The following is a 22,991-nucleotide window of genomic DNA, read 5'->3' as shown; positions in this document are numbered from 1 at the left end:
AATGTTGATTGCAATAGCATGCTCTCACGTTTGACTTGGATCGACCATGGATGGAGAGCACTCTTAATTAAAAATGTAGGTAGGTATTTCCAAATTGAATTCCACTTTGAGCCTTTTACCAATTTTATTCCCTCCAATTGTAGATGTTTAACTATCGACTGGCACGGCCGTACGATGGCAGTTTAATTAATTATAGAGAGAGAGATCCAGCGCGTTCCAGACCTCAGCTATTTTATAAAATCTGAAAGTTTCTCTGCGTATTGCCCCCAACACTGAGAGTAACGATCAGCGACTATGAAGTTTGGATCATGGTGGCTTTGGGAAATAACAAAACTTTTAAACTGTAAGGGTGTCTGGCAGGGGGTTGCCACGACACTAAGTATCTGGCAATGTATGACGTGATTTCTGATACTAACCCGAAGAAAAAACAATAGACTTTACTTTGAAGTAAGATTTTTTACACATTTATTACCCGTTATCTCCTAAAGTCACCATGATCCAAACTTCATACTTACTGAAGGTTCCTTCCTGTGCTGGGGACAATACGCAGAGACACTTTAAGCTTTTATGAAATGACGAAGGTCTAGCACGCGCTGGCTCTTAGTCAATTATAACCATTTAGCGGCTTACGGAATGCTCGTACTTTAGTGTGAAACATGTAGCTATGCCCGTTTTACTTTCTCCCGTTTTTATATTTTAAATTTTTCTGACTGAGCGAACACATTTACCTACAAATGCAAGTGTAGATAACAGTTTTCATGCAAATTCTAGGTCGCGTGGAACATGGCTAGCAATGTAAAAATACCTACCGCTCGTTTCAACTCGACTATTCTTTTTAGTGTTTGAATTCTGAGTGAAAACGTAGAATCGGTTGACGACGATAATGATGATGCATTTAATGGAAATCTACATATTATATTTAACGTTAAACAATGGAAAACCAGCCTTTGTGGGAAAGAAAACGTTAAATAATGGAAAGCCGGCATATAGTCCGCGACAGGTTGTGATGCCAAACGGGGTATGAGGCGGGGGAACGTACACGCGCCCGTCACCCGCACCGGGTTAGCGCGGGGGCTGTGTGGGTGTGCGGGTGTTTTTCTCCCCGATTGCTACCTGGACCTGTCGCGTACTATAATGTGAGAAAGAAATAGCCGACTCTAAGGTACCTATCTGAGAATTTGTAAATAGAAACCTTTAATTTGGCTCGTCTTGGCGGGGGCACGGCCGTGCCCCCCGATTTGACAAAATGATGAAGTCTCCATGCAAATTGATTAATGTAAACATAATAGACATCGCATGAAAGGAGTCTTCTGCGAAGCGGCGACATTGGTAGTTTGATATTTGGCTAGATTAGTGTTCGACATCAAAGGCTTGGATAGATGCCAACTTGTCACAGCAGAGGGGTAAAGAGACTGTCGAGCCCGAATTTAATAGTTCTGATGAGGGTCCGTACAAAATGTACTCGAGAATTTAGCTAAGCCTTTTAAGTTATTTTCCACTATAGTAAATATGCTTGGATTTTCTCTACGTGATCAAATCAGAAATGAGGAGATCCGTAGGAGAACTAGAGTAACCGACATAGCTCTCAACGGGTTGCGAAATTATTTTAATATTGTCACTATTGAATTACAGGATTACTATCAAAAAAATTTCAACAAAAAATTGTGGTTCATTTATATACGTTAGAAACAAATATGGGCCCCCAATTGATCCCTGCGGTACTCCCAATGGGCTCATTACGGAACCCCGAAATGACTTTATCGTGACCTTTACGATGATTAATATTACAAGATCTGTCATACGTACATAGAGATAGTAATCAAATGCTGTGTTGTTAACTAATAGTTTCGCGAGGGAATATTTATTTCGCTTACAAAGTACTTACCTACTTCCAAGACTTTATGACGTTTTAACAGGATGTTTGTCAGGAAACGCCGATTATCTCGAGATGGCGAGATTAACGTGAATTATTGTGCTCTTAAAACACTTTCTGTCACATGAATCAAAATAACTAGATCTCTCAGCAGACAGGTACTTATGTATTCAGTTTATTAGGCTGCTAACGGGGACAACGGGACTACATCTGATTCTACCAAGGCGAGGTTGCGAAGCAATAGATTTTTTTTTAATTTATAGACTAGTGCTTGATTGCGATGAGACTGGCTGTGGCAAGTGATGATGCAGCCTAAGATGGAGCACGCTTGCTTTCTAGCGCGTCAGTCTACCGAATGTAATGCATCAAGCTGGTACCTACTTGGCAGAGCCATCTCAGAAATGGCTGCAGTACTCTATGCACGATCAAACTTGAGCTTGGTACAAGGTAAAAAGCTGTTCCGGCGTGAAGTACCGTTTGATGGTACAACCATAATTATATACTCGTAAGTGTTATATAGGTAGGTATAACGACATCATATAGGTACTTAACCCATGCGCAAACACTTCCCTGCCAGTATCAACCAAAGACATTTTTACATGATGCTCACTATAACATATCTACTCATTATTTGCTACATATAACATATCATCATAATGAGGAACTGGGAAACAAAATGGCGTAGTTACCTAATTTTACGAAATTAAATTTAAGTAGGAGCAAAAAAGTAAATTTTAATTTTTAGCACAATTTTAAGCCGTTTTCTTGGAAATGAGTTCATTTGTATTCAGTGATCCGAAAACATCCGGATTAGAAAAAGTCAAAGCTCAAGTGTCTGGATTTGAAGATATGAAAAAATTGCTTGCGGAATTGCATGAAAAGGCGCTGAAAACTGTGTAACAAATGTTGAGAATACAGTATTTGACAACTAGTCAAATCAGTAACTTTTTATCAAATGTCAAAACGCACGCTTAGTATGCGACATTCTATGAAATACCGGCATGTGACGTAACAATCATTTGACGTAACAATCATTTGACGTACTTTTATTAGTTTAAGCGATAATTTAAAATGGTTATTATTCTTAAAACTAACGACTCTCTATCTAATAACTCCTAAGAAATAATTTATTTTTGACATAGGCATCATCCCAATTGTAACAATTTCCGTGGTTCACGTTTAACGACGTATGGGCAGTGGGCATGTATGGGGTTATTGGTAGAGTGATAAAAAACAATTTACACCAGCCCATTAACCCACATGCCTGACGTCAGTGCCTCTAATTCTTCCGTTCACATAAAATCGGCATGATATGCCGATTTAAAATATAGGACAGACTGCTGATAACGGTATTTACATTACTAGATACAATACAGATATACCTACGCCATACATTTAACAAATACTTACAAAAAAAAAAACGTTTATTTTTCAATCATCTAGTTACACACATACATGGATTTGATCTTGAACAAATTTGCGTGCTTGTCGACATAAGCATAAACAATATTAAAAATGGTACAAGATTAAGAACTGGCTATCCTAGCTAGATTATTAGTTCTGGAAAGAAATCGAAGAAAATGATTTTTTTACTTTACTTTTTTTTTACTTTTTCTACTTTAGTCACGTGATCGTAAACGACTGTGATTGACCGAATGGTTGATAACGTCAACTGCTTGTAAACTCGTAGGCTGTGCTCGTAGTCTCAACAGTACCCGTAGTACAAGATTTTACGTCTCACCAAACGAAACCAAATTCGAGAGTCGAAATACTTCCGCGTTACAGTAAAATGGACCTAAACAGCCTTGAATTGAAGTCAAATATTCAATGCCACTGATTTTAATTTCGCAATGTTTCCGCTTGGAGCGCTGGCTGTAGAAGTGTAGACAAACTTGAGCTTTAAAACAAGGCGTTTAAGATCCAGTTTACTGTAACGCGGAAGTATTTCGACTCTCTAATTTGGTTTGGTTTGGTGAGACGTAAAATCTTGTACTACGGGTACAGTAGTCAACAGCTAAAGTTTACGAACAGGTGACGTCACGATGACGTATGAGGCGGTATTGTCAGGAAAGCATTTTTATGGGATATTTAAATACTTACTTAATTTTTTATGTTTTCTTTTTTTCTTGTAATAAACCTATGTAATGGAACGTAAAATAGTGGGGTGACTCCCTGTAAACTTTACTTTACTAGAATGCAAATGAAGCCATAGGTACATGGCTTCGTATACCTATAGGAATTCCTAAAATAATAACTTTTTTATTTTTTATTATTTACACTGATTACTAAGGCCAAATAAAAGAGTTTTTCACTGTGAATTTTTTTATTCCATCTCCTTCATAATTCATGCAATAAAGGGTTAACGGAATGACAACAACTACGAACAAGTCAACCTAATAATATGAACTCTTTCGACATGAAGATGACTATAATTTTCCTAGTTGTAATTGAAAGCTCTAATTTTCGAGGCAACTAGGTACCTATTTGAACTCTACCAAAGATGTAATCACGACATTTTTTACCAGTGTTCCTTTTCCTAATAAATTATGTAGCTTAACTCCAATAGCTCTTCGAGCCTCGATAGCTCAACGGTTAAAGGAGCGGACTGAAAACCGAAAGGTCGCCGGTTCAAATCCCACCCGTTGCACTATTGTCATACCTACTCCTAGCACAAGCTTTACGCTTGATTGGAGGGGAAAGGGGAATATTAGTCAGGAATTAGCTTAGCTAATATTCTTTAAAAAAATTTGGCTACGAACATTCGTAGCCAAATAAAAGACTAGCATATATTCGTACTTATTAAGAGAGATTTTGGTTACTTTTTATCCAGATTTTATTTATTTTAATTTGATTTATCGTGTAAAATGACGAAAAAATACGACTGTAGTACGGAGCCCTCGGTGCGCGAGTCTGACTGGCACTTGACCGGTTTTTTGAAAAGAAATCAGTATGGTGGTTGTTGGGGCCATTACAAATGTGAAATGATTTTCCTCAATAATAATTATTTGTTACTAGCTGATGCCCGCGACTACGTACGCGTGGATTTAGATTTTCAAAAATCCCATAGGAACCCTTTGATTTTCCGGGATAAAAAGTAGCCTATATCACTCTCCAGATCTTCAACTATATCCATGCAAAAAATCAGGTCGATCCGTTGCGGCGTGATTGAAGCACAAACCAACAAACCAATAAACCAACAAACCAAGAAACAAAAACACTTTCACATTTATAATATGGGTAGTGAATAGTGATATAATATGGGTAGTGATCTTGAGATTTTATTTAAACAAACCAAAAGAAATCACGAGAAAAAATCACAGAAAAAAGCTAGTAGATAACAATGATTAAAAAAAGAAATGGACTTGCGCCAAAAGACATTAATTGGCCGCACTTCCGTAAACTACACCAAAGAATAGCACTTTATCTTAAAACAAAACGTTAATAAATAATGTTTTAGCAAAAAAAAAAACAGAAAATCCGCGCACGATTTCAAGCACTTGACAGACGGACAGACGACATTATTAGTTGCGGGGAAGTGTAATGGAGCTAGAAGCACAGCTATAAACAACCAAAGATACACAGTTCCACAGAAATGTAGCATCTTAAAAGTGATCTACCTGACTGATCTATCTAACTGACCTTTGACAATATTGTATCTATATAAGCTTTATATAAGTTTCATGTTAGCGTTATTGTTATGCTATGCCTCATGCAGTATATTTGCCTCATTTTGTAGTTTTAGTGACCTAATGGGGCCGATTCTCTAGTACACAATCTCTAAACTAAACTAAATTAACAGGTCTAAATCTAGTGCTTTCCTTTTCCGCAAGCAACATTATGAAAGGGATAGCAATAGATTTAGACGTTATATTTTAGTTTAGTTTAGAGATTGTGTACAAAGGAATTAGCCACAATATCTTTCAAACCCGCAATGTATAGCGTGCAAAATTCGGGTCAATGAAAATCCCGCCTACGACGCGGTATTGACTTCGAGTGGCCTACTTACGGAACGTTCGTTGACCTATAGCCTATAGCGTCAGTCAGATGTTTTATTTGCAAAATATCGTGAAATTTTACAAAATATAGGTTTTTTTCCCGCGTTTTTTGTGGTATCATATTACTGATCATAAGTGGCGTGCACAGGGTTTGAAGCCAGGGTAGGCATTAGTTAGGTAGGAACCTGTTTACTGGCAGGTCATCATGAACTACTGGGTAAGCAGTGCATTTATGCCTCTATGACCTGCACGCCACTGCTGATCATCATCAGTACTATCACCCGTCTTCGTTTTTGCCAGCGTTCTGGTTACACCCTGTATAAGTATATCATTGGTGCTAGAAGAGAATATAATTAACGTCATTGAGAGCAGATGTCTACGCATCTTGGCATGCTGTTGTCAGTTAATAATTACTTGTTATTTTGAGATTAAACTTTTATAAAGGGTCACCCGCGGTTGAGGACAGATTTAGAGTTTATTACAGGTGGTTAGAACGAAAATAGTCTATCGCCAACTTTATTAATAGAGATTGATAGCACAGATAGGGTGTGAAAAGTTGTTGCTTATCATTTCAATCAGTACCCTTATTATATCAGTATACCCTTATTATAAATGCGAAAGTGTGTTTGTTTATTGGTTTATTGGTTTGTTGGGTTGTCCTTCAATCACGTCGCAACGGCGCAACGGATCGACGTGATTTTATACGTGCATGGGTTTGGGTATAGTTAAAGATCTGAACGCCTAACATGCGCACCGCGAGAAAATTTTGTCTACGCATTTACTCGTCTTATTTGTATGAAAAAACACGAGATAATGCGTAGACAACATTTCGCGGTGCGCATGTTAGACCAACTGGAGAGTGATATGGGCTACTTTTTATCCCGGGAAATCAAAGAGTTCCCCTGGGATTTTAAAAACCTAAATCCATGCGAATGAAGTCGCGGGCATCAGCTAGTTTCGAATAAGAAAATAATAAAGAAGACGCTTGGTAAAAACTAATAAAAACTTTGAATATCTATTTTCCCACTAGCTGATTCCCATACGACTTAGTCCGCGTGGATTTAGGGTTTTAAAAAAGCCGCGGGAACTCTTTCATTTTCCGGGACAGAAAGTAGGCTATGTCACTTTCCAGGCCTTTAACTAAATCCATGCAAAAAATCACGTCGATCCGTTGTTCCATTGCGGCGTGATTGTAGGACAAACCAACAAACAAACACACTTTGGCATTTATAATAATATGGGTAGGAATGTGAATAATATGGGTAGGATAATATCATCATCATCATGATCAACCCATCGCCGACTGACTACAGAGCACGGGTCTCAAAGTGAGAAGGGTTTTGGCCATAGGTAGTCTACTACGCTGGCCATGTGCGGATTGGTAGACTTCATACAACTATGAGAACATTATAGAGAACTCTCAGGCATGCAGGTTTGCTTTTCCTTCACCGTTAATATTTTAACTACTTAAAAAACGCACATAACTCCGAAAAGTGAGAGGTGCGTGACTGGGATCGAACCCCCGACTTCCGATTGGAAGGCGGACGTCCTAACCACTAGGCTACCACAGCTTCAGCAGGACAATATGGATAGGATTATTACATACACTGTACTGTGTATAGTGTATATACGGTATACCCAATGTTACAGGTGTTAAGTACATTTTGAGACAATATTTTGAGCCAATGCACTTTGTCTGCACCTGTTTTTTTTCTTTTTAACAAAGTATATTAGCCATGTTAAATGACTAATATTCCCCTTTCCTCTCCAACTAAGCGTCAGGCTTGTGCTAGGAGTAGGTACGACAGTAGTGCAACGGGTGGGGTTTGAACCGTCGACCTTTCGGTTTTCAGTCCACTCCTTTACCGGTTAAGCTATTGAGGCTCTAGGCAATGCACACCAATGTTTTAGAACTTGGGGTATATTAGCCGTAGTATACGAGTAGCGGTATTCGTTGGCCAAGTGCATTTGGCCAATGTGTCCAAGGCCCTTATCGGGCTTGAAATGAGGCCTGTCAGTTGTCGTCACATAATAATGATGCCTCGCCTCATTTGCATCCCGATAACACTAGCGGGTGTTTTGGCAACGGAGCCAAATCGCGAAGTACAGTGCCTCTACAATGAACAAAAGATGGCAATTTACTTGTCAGCCTGCAATTTGCATAAGCATGCCTATAAGTACCTATAAATAGGGCACTCGGTTGAAAGATTGCAATAGGAATGAGTGATACAGGAATTAATAAAGTTCAAAAGTAAAACCCGACTATGATCAAAGTCAAAGTCAAATAATTTATTCAAAAATAGCTGATGCCCGCGACTTCGTCCGCGTGGAATTAGGTTTTTTAAAAATCCCGTGGAAACTTTTTGATTTTCTGGGATAAAAAGTAACCTATGTCACTTTTTGCTGTATATTTAGCCAGAAATTTTAAAATAAATCTCTCATTTCCTGACGTTTTTATTAACAAAACGCACTCTCTAATTTCGATAGTTTGCTCTAGCATAAATTTGAAATTTATGGTTACCTTTTATTTTTTTCTTTGTTTTAAGTTTATTGCTTTAGTTTTGAGAACGCCATATCTTCGTGTATCACACGGTCATAAATTAGGTGTTTTATGGGTGACCATCTCACTATACCCATGCAAAAATCACGTCAATCCGTTGCACCGTTCCGACGTGATTGAAGGACAAACCAACAAACAAACACACTTTCGCATAAGGGTACTGATAGGTAATAAATTACACTTTTTGATGGTCTGTTATTGGATTTGTAAGATAAAGTGGTGATAATTACTACGCGGACCTAGGAGGGTTCCAAACGCGCCCAGGTCTGACAAACAAATGATCCAAATTTCATAGTCGCTGATCGTTCCTCCCTGTGTTGGGCAATACGCAGGGAAAGTTTCAGCTTTTATAAAATAACGAAGGTCTGGCACGCGCTGGCTCTTAGTCCACTCGTCTGCGCTGGCCGTCAATTAGTGTTACCGTAGACTTTATAGACATTAAAGGCACCATTCACAGGACAGAGCCATTGAATAAACAAAAAGCACCGACTCATTGGTGCTTTAGCACCAATGCAACCTCAGTGACGTCTGGATTTCAAACGGGTCGTTCATTAGTATCTAAGAGGTGGCGCTGATTTATTTTGTTCCAAAACCGTGAAAAATTTTGTTCGCTTGGGCATATCTTGTCATTTATATCGATGAAAGGCACCGTTTGAGAGTTTCACAAGTCACTTTCGTTCACGAAACCGTCAAAGTTTTGCTCTTCGGGTGATACCAATAAAATTAATTGGTATTTGGTCTTTAAATAATGACGACAAGCAACATTTCCAAGGCGATAACACTTTGACTGATGTCTTGGCAACGCAGTCGATCGCGACCGATCGCTACTAGAATTATGTACTAAGAGATAATTTATTTGTCACGCTCAATGAGAGAAATGCTATTTGTAGGTTTTTCTTTATGTCAATGACTAATCTAATTTAGGAGTAGTTGTGTTATTTTTGATACTTTTTAGGGGTCCGTACCCAAAGAGTAAAAACAGAGCCCTTCTGTCCGCGTGTCACAAGTCCTTAGCTCGCAGACGAAATCTAATTATACAAAACGAAAAGGCGACTGACTGACTGACTGACTGATCTATCAACGCACAGCTCAAACTGCTGGACGGATCAGGCTAAGATTTAGCATACAGATAGCTATGATGACGTACGCATCCGCTAAGAAAGGATTTTTGAAAAATCAACCCCTAAGGGGGTAAAATAGGTGTTCGAAATTTGTGTAGTCCACGCGGACGAAGTCGCGGGCGTGGATAGCGCAAAAGCTACATCAATCATAGCTTTTTTGGGAGACGCGGACGAGGCGCGGGCATCACAACATCTTTACCACTCGAAACTTCTGCTGGTACAAACGCACTTTATAAACAGAGTCTAGACTTATTTTAATGGTTCCGTACCTCAAAAGGAAAAACGGAACCCTTATAGGATCACTTTGTTGTCTGACTGTCTGTCGGTCTGTCAAGAAACCTGCAAGGTAGGTAGGTACTACCCGTTGACCTAGAATCATGAAATTTGGCAGGTAGGTAGGTCTTATAGCAGACATCTGGAAAAATCTGAAAACCGTGAATTTTTGGTTACGTGGTTAGATAAGTCGGATATCAAGTGGGGTATCATATGAAAGGGCTTCATCTGTGGATTCTAAAACAGATTTTATTTATTTTTATGAATCATAGTTTTTGATTTATCGTGCAAAATGTTGAAAAAATACGACTGTACTACGGAACCCTCGGTGCGCGTTCCTGACTCGCACTTGGACGGTATTTTTATCTATTTTGGTAATCTCACTAACGGGAAAATATTTGATTCGTGCCATTTTCGTTTACTGAAATAATAAGGAAGGCTATCACATAAGCAAACAGAAAACATAGTTTATTCTTCTACACGCACTCGAAAGTAAGTAGGTTATAAAAAGCGACCTTCACTACTAGAGAGAGGGAGCAAGCGCGTGCTAGACCTTCGTTATTTTATAAAAGCAGAAAGTTTCTCTACGTATTGTCCCCAACACGGGCAGTGGCGTAGCTACCTAGGGGCTAGGCGGGGCAGTGCCCCGGGGCCCTAAAGCTCAGGGGGCCCTCGAATCCTTACCAGAAATTCTCGATCGAACTAAATTTTGAAAATTTCTCCCATTTACAAAATAAATATTATAATTCGAAAGTTACTAGGGAATTCCGCTAAATTCTCCGCTAAAAATAAATCTGTCTCGTTTTAACTCAATATTAACTCTGAGCAAAGTCAAAGTGCGCTCTATAGATCTCAGCGTTAGTGTCGTGCAGCCCCCTGCCAGAGACACCCTTAAAGTTTAAAATAACGAAGGTCTGGCACGCTTTGGCTCTTAGTCCATACGTTTTTCTACTGAACCTAATAAATGTAAGCTCAACGTATATTGAAAAACAATGAAATAATCGTAATATTGATTCGGTCTAAGCGCGCATGTTATGGCCTAAGTGCGTTACTGTGTTTGTTCAGTTTATTGTATCTACCTCATAAACCACCCTACGTAAGTAACTGTTAAGCTTTTATTTTAGACTAGCTTATGCCTGCGACTTCGGCCGCGTGGACTACACAAATTTCAACCTCCTATTTCACTCCCTTAGAGGTTGAATAAAATCCTTTCTTAGCGGACGCCTACGTTATATTAGCTATCTGCATGCCAAATTTCAGCCCGATCCGTAGAGTAGTTAGAGCTGTGCGTTGATAGATCAGTCAGTCAGTGAGTCACCTTTTCTTCACAAATTTCACAACTTCACAAATTTCACACACTAACGGCGGTTACGCACTCATCCGATCCGAGTCCGTGAAAATACGTTCCATTTTGTTATGACATACTTAAGATGTCGTAGAAATTTTTATATCCGTATTTTCACGGATTCGGATCTGATGAGTGCGTGATCGCTGTTATTCTTCACTAATCTATTAGTAGGTGCCAAAACCACCAAGCTTACTTTACTACAACCACCAAATTTACTTACATTGACATACTCAATATCATGATTCTAACCTCAAAACTGACAGAATTTCATAGAAACTTCAGACCCCTATGTCGTATCGTATACCTATATGACGATTTATCGGTCTCAACGATAGAGACAATGCTCTACAAATCCGCTATCTCCTTCTAAAGGTCGATGTACATTTCCTGTACTGTACTTACTTATCTCTAGCAAATTAAATCTAGACCGAATTACTTTTAAGAAAGCTCTAGCTCTGATTAATGTTATCGAAAAGAATGTTAGTGATACTCAGAGGCTACTTAACCAACGAGGGAATAAATAAAACAGACCCTCACTTTTAGCCCTCACTAATAAACAACGAGTGCCCATATAGACTAAGAACCTGTGAGGGCCAGACCTTCGTTATTTTATAAAAGCTGGAAGTTTCTCTGCGCGTTGTCCCCAACACAGGGAGGAACGATCAGCGACTATGAAGTTTGGATCATGATGGCTTTGGGAGATAACAGGTAACAAAGACGTACAGTAGCCGGCAAGAAATGTTGTTGATCGACCTTTAGAATGAAATTTCGGCTTTGTAGAGCGTTGTCTCTGTCACTCATACCTATGTGACGTTATGTCGGTCTCAACGACAGAGACAACACTCTACGAAACCGCTATCTCTTTCTAAAGGTGGATGTACAAAATTTTCTGCCGCGTACTGTAAGACTGTCTGGCAGGGGGTTGCCACAATACCTACTGAGTGTCTGGCCATGCACGACGTGATTTCTAAAACTATTCCGAAGAAAATATAAAAAATAGACTTTATATTTTGACCATTTAATGATTTTACCTATACGTCTTTGTTACCTGTTATCTGCCAAAGCCTCCATGATCCAAACTACAGAGTCGCTAATCGTTTTCCCTGTGTAGAGGACAATACGCAGAGAAACTTTCAGAATTTTTATAAAATAACGACAGTCATGGCTCTCACGGGCTCGTAGTCCAATACAGTGAAGGCTTCGCGAAATTTTACGTTTACTACGTCCATCAAACGTAGGGATTTGTATAATGTTACGGCTCTTGTTAGTAGATACTGCAGTTAATGTTCTTTGTTGGATTGTTGGGGTCAATAAGGGTAAAAAGATTTAACCTATGCTCTAAGAACCGTCTATTCCAGTCTGTTAGACTGTTAGTTACATTGATTAAATTACTACTACAATAAATAACACTTAGTTTATTTGTATAAACTCAGTAATGGATGATGTTAAGTTACCAGGACTGGCTGTTTTAATGTTAGCAGTACCAGTCAGCTAACTGTTTCAAAATCTTTTATAGAGGATTCATAATAATATTATGGGTGTAGATAAAGTCCTGTATGCAACTGTTGATAATTAGGTATTAAAACACTCAAGTCATACTATTTAGTAAACCGACTTTCGTGTTTTAATGCCCCTCTTTATAAAACAGTTGCATAAATAACTATCACTGGTGAGCTTAATAAACCGATCCAATTGTTGTTATTTAAATGAGCCCGCCCATTGTACTGAACTTTGAAAGAGTATTTAAATCACGTCCAATAGTTTATGGTCACTTTTGGCTATAAAAAACCTGTCAGGTGCGAGTCGGACTCGCACACGAAGGATTCTGCGCCATCGCACAATATATACCAACTTTTAATCTATTTTTTCCATGGCGGCCAGTTTGCAATTCGCCATTTTGGTTGTATTATTGATTGTTATAGCGGCAATAGAAATATACACTTTGTATTACGGTTACTGATACACTCCATTACGGTTCATGAGATAAGTAGTATACAGCCCGCTGACAGACAGATGAACAGACGGACGGACAGCGCAGGCTTAGTAAAACGGTCCCATTGGCAATCTTCGAGGAACCCTATATTACATGTACAGTACCAGGCAATAAATATTGTAAATCGACCTTTAGAAAGAGGAAAGTAAGACTGTTTCGTAGAGTGTTGTCCGTGCGTTGAGACCGACAAAATGTCACATAGGTATGAGTGACAGAGACAACGCTCTACGAAGCCGAAATGTCTTTCTAAAGGTCGATGTACAATAATTCCTGCCGGCTACTGTACTTACTTCCAAATTATGAATCTCCTCGTTTTGAAGTCGGTTAATACGCTGTTGATATTAATATATTTTACAACGGCGTGTCTGTCGTAAAGTTGTCGAGTTCCAGGCCATACAATAAAACTCAATTTGAGCTGCATCAGGTCATCCCGAGAGGAATCCAAGCTTAATTACATTTAAATCTAATCCGGATTCTTTCGCAGGCGCAATGTGTTTCACTTTGCGCGACGCTGGATAGTTTTAATTAAACACTTATGTACCGAGCACAATGTACATTTACATGGGTCACACGTATTTAAATCGCTAAGGTATAATGAGGATAATTACTTGCAGGGACTATTGCAAGAAATAAGAGTAATTTTTACGTAAGAGGTCTACTTACTTAAAACTTAGGTCTACATTATACAAGTATTTTCATTGCAAGAACTCAAATCCGAAAAGTGAGCTTGGGTACATAAAAACCGGCCAAGTGCTAGTCAGGCTCGCGCAATGAGGGTTCCGTACTACAGTCGTATTTTTTTCGACATTTTGCACGATAATTCAAAAACTATGATGCATAAAAATAAATAAAAATCTGTTTTAGAATGTACAGGTGAAGACCTTTCATATGATACCCCACTTGATATAGTCACTCACTTCTAAAGTTGAAAATACTAATTATTAGTTCATGACCACAATTTAATTTTTTTTGTGTGATCTAAACGGTTTTCAGATTTTTCCCCAAATGTCAGCTATAAGATCTACCTACCTGCCAAATTTCATGATTCTAGGTCAACGGGAAGTACCCTGTAGGTTTCTTGACAGACAGACGGACAGACAGACAGACAGACAACAAAGTGATCCTATAAGGGTTCCGTTTTTCCTTTTGAGGTACGGAACCCTAATTATTTTGGTAAAGAATTTGCTTATAAATTGCTTTTTGGGCAAAGTATCATTGAATGGCAAAGTTGGCTAGTTTGAAGGTGATACGCATTTAGGACGTTAGGATTTAGAAATGTGGAATAAGCTCCTTTTAGGCATCACTTGCCACCGGGTCTGATTGCAGCCAAGCGCTAGTCTATAAATTAAAAAAAATGTAGTCTATATGGAGACGTATTGTTAAGTGTGCCACAACAATGTCAATAGCTGATATAGATTCTGCTGATCGTGTATCGTTAAAATACAATGCTATTTTTTTTGCTGACAGTGCATTGACCTACTAAAGGGCCGAACTCCCGCTGGTGCACGAATAGAGTAAACTGGGAAAATAACATTGTTGCAGTATTAACATGGTGACTGTGACAACATTAGATGTGTCATGTAATATTAGCAGAAATTGATGCTAGAAAGTACCGAAGTACCTAAATTACGTAATTTAACTAATACTAATAATACTTATAAACAACACTAGGTTTCATACGTAAACTAAATGTTAGTAATGTATTAAACATCAATTTAGCAGACAGATCGATAATTAGCAAATTATTAATTTGTTTCTAAGACATGATAAATGTTACTTGTAATAATTTTTGCTTTTATCCTACATCTAAGGTTGAAAGGTTACTTTAGACCTCTTAGTTTTGAAAGTGCGCTAATTTTTTTTAAATAATAAGGTGTAACCTAATATAGCTATTTAAAAATCGGGAAATTGCAAGTTGGATTCGCATACAAAGGGTTCCATAATGGTTCTGCACCATCATACAAGAAATAACAATTTATAATTTTTTTTTGTGATGTAATCACAAATTCACAGTTTTCAGATTTTCCCCTTTACTATAGTGCTATAAGGGTCGATTTATACTAGCAGCGGATTGAAGCGAATTTCTAAAATTTAACACAGCATATTGACTTCTATCCTAACCACGTAAACACAAACTTCTTGCCCAGATGAAAAATTCGCGGGAATTCGGGCAAACTCGACCGAATTTTATTTCAGTTTATTTCTCAGTTGAAATCGGTGCTTTACATTGTGGAGATAGAGGTCAATATGCTGTGTTGAATTTTAGATTAATTCGCTTCGATTCGCTTCCAGTGTAAATTGACCCTAAGACATTTTTACATTGCTACCTGCCACATTTCATGATTCTAGGTCAACGGGAAGTATCCTACAGGTTTTGATTCCTCGGTCTTGACCGACACGACAAGCAGGCTGATAGATAACGGAATGATCTTATAAGGTTCCTTTTTATCTCTGCAGATGCGAGACCCTAAAAAAATAAGATTTGAACCTAAACATCTCTTTCAGTTTGTCCCTTTTCATCGTTGAGCTTTATTGTACCAATTTCTTTGTCAGCATCCCTTCATAGTTTCGGTAACACCCTCGATGATCGTATTTAGATCCCCTGGTCGACCCCCTAACCGCACATCAGTGGGACACCGACCCTTTATTTAATTGACTCACGTACCGTTAGCAACATAAAACACAAGAATATTATGAAAGTCAAAATCAGCACCCATATTATAAATGTGAAAGTGTGGATGTTTCGATGTTTAGATGTTTGATACTCAATCAAAAAAAAACGGCTGAACGGATTTGGATGAAATTTGGAATGGAGATAGATTATACCCTGGATTAACACTTTTTATCCCGGAAAATCAAAGAGTTACAACAAATACAAATACAAACATCAACCTAAAAAAAGTAACAACTGTTTTTAATGCTCTAACTAGTGCCGTAAATTTTCACCTCGTTTATTTTCTTTATCTACCACTAATTACCTATAAAATAACTAGAAGCTAGAAAGTGAAATTACTGTATACTAAAATCGTCTATTTACTACTTACAGACGATAAAAAACGTGTGTGTAAAACAGTAGATACGAGAGAAAACCAGTAGGCAAGCGTAAATCAACACTAGCTTTTATGATAGCAATAAATATTTAGCAAACCCATATACCTACTTGTCCTCATGGTAAAACGTTTTACGATTTATTTGCACGCTAAAAGCATCTTTTTGATGACTTACTGACGCAATGTTCAAGTATAGACTATAGTTCACATAGCTACTGGTCATGAACCCTTCACACCACCACCTAATAACAATCCGGTGAACTCCCAGATTCGACTCCGACTTTTGTAAGATTACGAATTCAACTCCTAGGAGTCTTCTTAGGTTTAACGATAATTATCAGACTAGCTGATGCCCACGACTTCGTCCGCGTGGATTTAGGTTTTTTTAATAATTCTTTGATTTTCCGGGATGAAAAGTAGCATATGTAACTCTCCAGGTCTTTAACTATACCTACCCATGCAAAAAATCACGTCGATCCGATTCGCCGTTGCGATGTGATTGAAGGACAAACCAACAAACAAACTTTCGCATTTATAATATGGGTAGTGATATGGACAAAATATGGGTAGGAATGTGTTGTCTGTTAAAATCTACCTACTTATAAACATTAATGATTTTAAGCCCTAACATGCTCATCGAAGCACAAATGGTGAATTGAGACCTCCATGACATTATCAGTCACAGATAGATAATATGCTACTGGACCTCACCAATAATTGTCACTATTCTGCTCTCAACGCACAATGGAAGATCTCAAGTTCGATTTTCAATGGAGAACTTTCTTTTGTGTTTATAAAAAAATGATTGTCAAGGTAACTGCGAAAAAAAGCTACATCCTGTACCTATCTTTATTTAAATACGTTTGTAATTGTAACATACGAAGTTGGCGTGCATTTAGGTTTTTAAAAATCTCATGAAGCTATAATTTTCCGGGACAAAAAATCCTATGTTAATCTGCAAATCTATCTTGCTCTGCCTTTTTCTAAGAGCAGTTCAGTGGCGGAGCTGTGAAAAAGTAACAGACAGACAATTTCGCATTTATATTATTAGTACCTAGGTACCGTACGGATCGGTATGGAAGTATGGAATGGGTGAAATATTTCTATCCAATTTTTTTTTTTTAAATAGATATAGCGAGCAAACGGGCAGGCGGGTCACCTGATGTTAAGTGATTACCGCCCATGAACATTTGCAGCACCAGAGGAGCCGCCGATGCGTTGCCGGCCTTTTAGGAATTTGTTGGTCCGCCCCTTGAATAACCCCATGTTATAATCTAGTGGGAACACCGTCGATGGGAGTTGGTTCCACAGTTTCCAAAATTCCATATTTGTACCTCAATAGTTCAAAGAGCCACCATAAACTACAGATTGCCTAAATTCTAAGATAAGCTCCCTGTACCATTTAGTACTTATGAACACGTGAACGATACGGTATGTACGATAACGAGTGGCATGGGAAGTAGCGAGGACAGGACACTGTTGCGGCAGCACTGTTGCGGCAGCAGTACTGCTGCATGCAGCGTGGTTCGGAATCATACCTTCATGCAGCCACACTACGTTTCTGCCTCCTTTCCTCGATCGATACCATCGATTTTACATCGATGGTAGTATGTCTCTACAGATTTTGTCGAACTATGTCCAACTAATTTCGATGCCATTCGTATTATTATGAGTATCGTTCACGATAGTGTAACTCTGAAAGTATTGCAATTTGCCTTATTAATCTGAGTTCTGTGACTTATGAATGTACCCATTATATTAATTTTTAGGGCTGATTTTTCAAATACCTAATGAATTTTGACATTATTTAAACAGATACCTATCCTATACTAAAACTGTCAATATTTCTGCTGGCGATTAAAAAATTGGCTCTAATGTGTTTTATGAGTGTCGTGACGTAGTCGTGTGGTGTAAAGAGCAGTAACTACTGGATCATAAATCACGAAGGTAAACAGTGTAGTTGATAGATTGGCACAAATATTGGCCGAATTTATGGGGCTTTTTGTAAAGGGGTCACTTGACATGTTTATGTCCAGCGGGGCTTTACTGTTATTGACTGATCTTCGGGAGGTTAAGGGTCTGATCATATAAAAAGCGTGGCAAAACCTTTAGTAATAAAAAAAAATCGATTAATATGTATGGTATAGTATAGATATGGATTAGTATGGAATGGATTTATTTTTAACTAAATATACTATTTTATTTATTTATTTATTATATTTACTATTTTATTTTATTTTTAACTAATGGATAGTAGACACCGGTTACTTAGCTGGTTGCTTTTGTAATACGATTGAAAAGTCACCGAGTATAATTTCTTGTTACAACTTCTCAGCTTCCTACAGTTTTAAGTTGTGTGTGACCAAGCCTTTATTAACTGATCTCCATAAGGTTAAGGACTTCGATCTTCGTACAACTTTCTTTTCACTAAACACACTGTTCGGTTTCAACTTTTTATCTTTTACAAAAAATCTCTATAACGATCAAAGTTTAGTGTTTAGCAAGACAGTCTGGAGGACAAAATAAAGGATGTTTCTTTTTAAATGCAGCTTATGCTTGACTGCGCAATTATCTGATGATTCTGAAATGATAATTTATTACTCAGTTTAAGGCATAACGCACACTGACAGAGTTGAGTGGTGCCGCGGTGCGGTGTCTTTATTAAAAACATGTCTTTATTTGTCTGGTGGGAGGCTTCGGCCGTGGCTAGTTACCACCCTAACGGCAAAGCCGTACCGCCAAGCGATTTAGCGTTTTAGTACGATGCCGTGTAGAAACCAAAGGGGCATGGGCTTATTAAAAACTGCCATACCCGTTCCAGGTTAGCCCGCTACCATCTTAGACTGCATAGTCACTTACCACTAGGTGAGATTGCAGTCAAGGGCTAACCTGTATCTGAAAAAAAAAAAAACCAAGACAAGAAACTAAGCTTTATAAGTTTCCACTCCACTCAGCCTGTAGTAGTACAGAATTTTGTGTCCCACTGTCAAAATCGGCTAATCAAGAGAACACGTCAAATAGTTGCATGATCGACAGTCGCTATACACATGACTATATATAAGCGTCGGCGAGTGTGCCCAAGAACTTTTTCACCTGGTTCCTCCTTCATCTTTCTTCTATCGAACGGCAAGGCAAATAGTAGAAATTCCACAGATAGGTACGAAGCAATTTGCCTCCTCGTTGCTAATTCGAACTACCTACATCCTATACTAGGACAAATGGAACGCTTTCCGGCATTAGTTTTTCCCTCCTCCTGTAATATGGGCACCTTTAAGTCAAGAGTGAATAGGCATTTTCTAGGCAAGTGCGCTCTATTTTGGTAAGGCTGCATCATCACTTGCCGGTAGATCTGCCCCCCAATTGTGTAAGAATAACCATTTCATGGCTATCGCAATCGTCAAGAAATTCTGCCCTTTGATTGGCTGTGAAAAAATGTAAGCAGCGAATCAACCAATCAAAGGGCAGAATTTCTTGACGATTGCGATAGCCATGAAATGGTTATTCTTACACAATTGGGGGGCTGATTGAAGCCAAGCGCTAGTAAAAAGAAGTCACGCTCAACTATTATTATTATTGAGTGTATAGAGATTCAAAGGATAGATTACAAAATGAACACAGATCATCATCATCACCATCATGATCAACCCATCGCCGGCTCACTGCAGAACACGGGTCTCCTCTCAGAGTGAGAAGGGTTTGGCTATAGTCTACCACGCTGGCCATGTTGCACACAGATCGCAGAACCCTAATTATAGAACTTTACACCTCTAGCATTGGGTTCGACACTTCAGACAATCGTAGATCTTCGTAGAAAGAAATAACTTTTAAAACAATGGTATTGTCAAAAGTAATTTTAGCGACATCTTTTGTTAAAGCAGTTTCAATGGTTTTTAATAAAAAATTACGAATAACAATCAATCTTACAACTTCTATTGAAATATTATTCTACCACCCAGCGAATTCTTTGTTTCCTCCAAAAGAAATAATTGACAGCAATTTGATATCAAAATATTATCATGTCATTCCAGAAGATCATACTTTGTTACCTACATATTCTATTAACAAAAACACTTACTTAATTCATTAAAAGTGCAGGAAACCCAGTATCACAAATCATTAAGGTTTTAAGAAGTATTTTTAGGTTTTCGTGAGATCTTAAACGTCTTTGTGAGATCTTTGCACAACCTAATGTAAACCTTATTATAGGTTTAGAAAATACAGAGACGTATATTTCAGTTTTGTAGAATAGCACAAAATATGTTGATAAACTTAATTTTCCGATGTTTCTAACCCCTGTCGTTTTTTGTTCCAGATCACCGAAAGAATAATTGATGTCAGAACCAAAGCCAAACTAAAGTGCCAAAGAAGCGGAAAAAAATGTGAAACTCACATGTCCACCCACACATTAAAACGCACATGATTTCAATAGCAAACTTCACGCACACGAATACCCACACACCGATACAGTACAACACTACCACATACAAAAATGTCACACAAAGCCCGCGGGATAGCACGGACTTGTTCGAAAAGTTCGAATACCAGAATGGAACGTACAACAATTCGAACTCGACTTTCGAGATGTCGAACAATTTTACGGAGTACGCAGAGATTCCATATTATATAAAGGCGACTTCGATGACCTTTTGCATAGTTATAATGTGTTTGGGCGTCATTGGAAACGTGATGGTGCCTATAGTGATATTAAAGACTAAAGACATGAGGAACTCCACGAACATATTCCTGGTGAACCTGAGCATCGCTGATCTGATGGTGCTGCTGGTGTGCACCACTACGACGCTGGTGGAGGTCAACTCTAAGCCTGAAACTTGGGTGCTTGGAAAGGAACTATGTAAGTTATACATTATTCTTTTAACCAATCAATGACGTCAATTATTGTGACGTTTTTCTCTAAACTAAAATAGTCTGCATCTATTTCTTTTTAATACCTATTGCTAAAAAGGACGGATGAATTTTAATTTCAAAGACTGTTTTTATTGCACTCTATCTACTCAGGCTCACGACTGATACCTAAAGTCACGTGGTTTGACAGTTCTACTAAACTAGGGTTGTCTGTCCTTTTCTTATTACATTGGTAAGAAAAAGGTGCGAATACTCTAAAATTTAGCGCTAAGCCATCCTGTTACTTTTTTATCAGACACAATGGAGGTGATCATCGGAACTAATGAATCGATTCTGAAAGTTCTTTCACTGATAGACATTATCCCCGACTGCTATAGGCTATAATTTATTTTATCACGCGGACGAAGTCACGGGCAAAAGTTAGTGCGCAATGCAGTCTTGCTAGCGAGACGATCGACTAGATAACCATGAGGATGATTCGCGAACTCAGTGTCTAATGAATGATAGCCATCGAGCTCATTCGACATTTATTTTAATCCATTGAAGGTTTTCTTAGAAAAAATATTTTAATATCACTCAATAAAGTAGCAATGTAAAACCAACCAATGTCAAATGAGCTCAGTTGCTATCATTCAGTGTTGAGTTAGTGAATCACCCCGGCGCTTTAGCACTTTAGCAAGCTAAAGTGAAACGATAACCGCCTTTAGGTCAAAGACATAATATCTTTGACGTAAACGCGTTGATGTTTTGTTACCACATTATTATGCGTCAGTGTGCTAAAAGCGTAACGTACAGAGTATACCTATCTGTACCTACTGAGTCTACTCATCTTCACATCATAAAATACAGGACTCCGATATTCTTCTGCCAAAGAAACACCAATTGAAATCCATGAAAATGAATGATGTCAAATGAAAATCCATTAAGGCTGCTCAGTGCTCATGCTTTTCCGAAAACCGTGAATTTGTGGTTACATCACAAAAAAAATGTTCACGAATAAATAATTAGTATTTTCACTTTTCAAAGTAAGATAACTAGGTATACGTACATTCTAAAACAGATGTTTATTTATTTTATGCATAGTAAATAGTCTTTGATTTACCTATCATGCCGAAATGTCTAAATGTCGAAAAAAATACCCGAGTAGGTACGGAACCCTCGGTGCGGAAGTCTGACTAGCACTTGGCCGGTTTTTTTTATATTTGCTTCGGAATATTATTAAAAATCACGGCATTCATTGCCAGACACAGTGTCGTGGCAACCTTGTTTCTGCTCTATGTGGCAACCCCATGCCAGATACCCTTAAACTTTTAAACTTTATAAAATAACGAAGGTCTGGCACGCGCTGGCTCTTAGTCCATCAGGGTTGAGATATGATTTCGAACCGCAGCAACTTGGGTGTCACGATTTTCTTTGATACACTTATGTAAATGTTCATATTTCAATATCGTACAGCTGAAAATAGACAAACTTGCTCACCTACACGTTTTGAATCTAGATTCTAGGTAGACTGTGCTTTCTTGGGAACGGCGTTATCAATGAATTATGAAGTATGTTCAAATCTCAATGACTAAAATTAGGCATTCATCTGTTATTTATAACTCGAAATTCATGGAATAATGTTATTTATAAGTATGGTACTACCTACTTATTTTCTGATATTTCGTGGTAAAGTATTCAAGACACAGGAAACTTATATTTATTTATTGGTGATTTACATTCTATTACTTTTAAGGGTTACGTGCGTAGTCAAACGGGCCGACTGAGGGCGTTTGTGCATTTATCCGTTTTCGGTTCGAATCCGTGATTCTTCGAAGTGGCCGTCATACAAATACTTATTCATTCGATTCATATTTTTATTAGTATGGAAGTATGGATTAGTTTAGATTTTGTTGTCCTACTTACGGACTTCTTA

The 22,991-nt window shown here is 38.2% G+C and overlaps 1 protein-coding gene across 3 annotated transcripts in view; it reads left to right on the top strand.

The window, feature by feature from the left end:
* The window catches only part of ETHR (ecdysis triggering hormone receptor), an 83,108-nt gene that overhangs the window by 21,577 nt on the left and 38,540 nt on the right, over positions 1-22,991 (top strand). For all 3 annotated transcript variants that reach the window (XM_069506891.1, XM_069506892.1, XM_069506893.1), the window contains exon 2: positions 20,526-21,065. In XM_069506891.1, coding sequence (XP_069362992.1) covers positions 20,630-21,065 — 436 coding nt within the window. In that variant the 5' untranslated portion in view covers positions 20,526-20,629. The remainder of the gene's footprint in view (positions 1-20,525; positions 21,066-22,991) is intronic.

The sequence above is a fragment of the Maniola hyperantus genome, chromosome 24 (genome assembly GCF_902806685.2).
Source record: "Maniola hyperantus chromosome 24, iAphHyp1.2, whole genome shotgun sequence".
Classification (NCBI taxonomy): Eukaryota; Metazoa; Arthropoda; class Insecta; order Lepidoptera; family Nymphalidae; genus Maniola; species Maniola hyperantus.
This window is presented reverse-complemented; position numbering and strand designations above follow the sequence as displayed.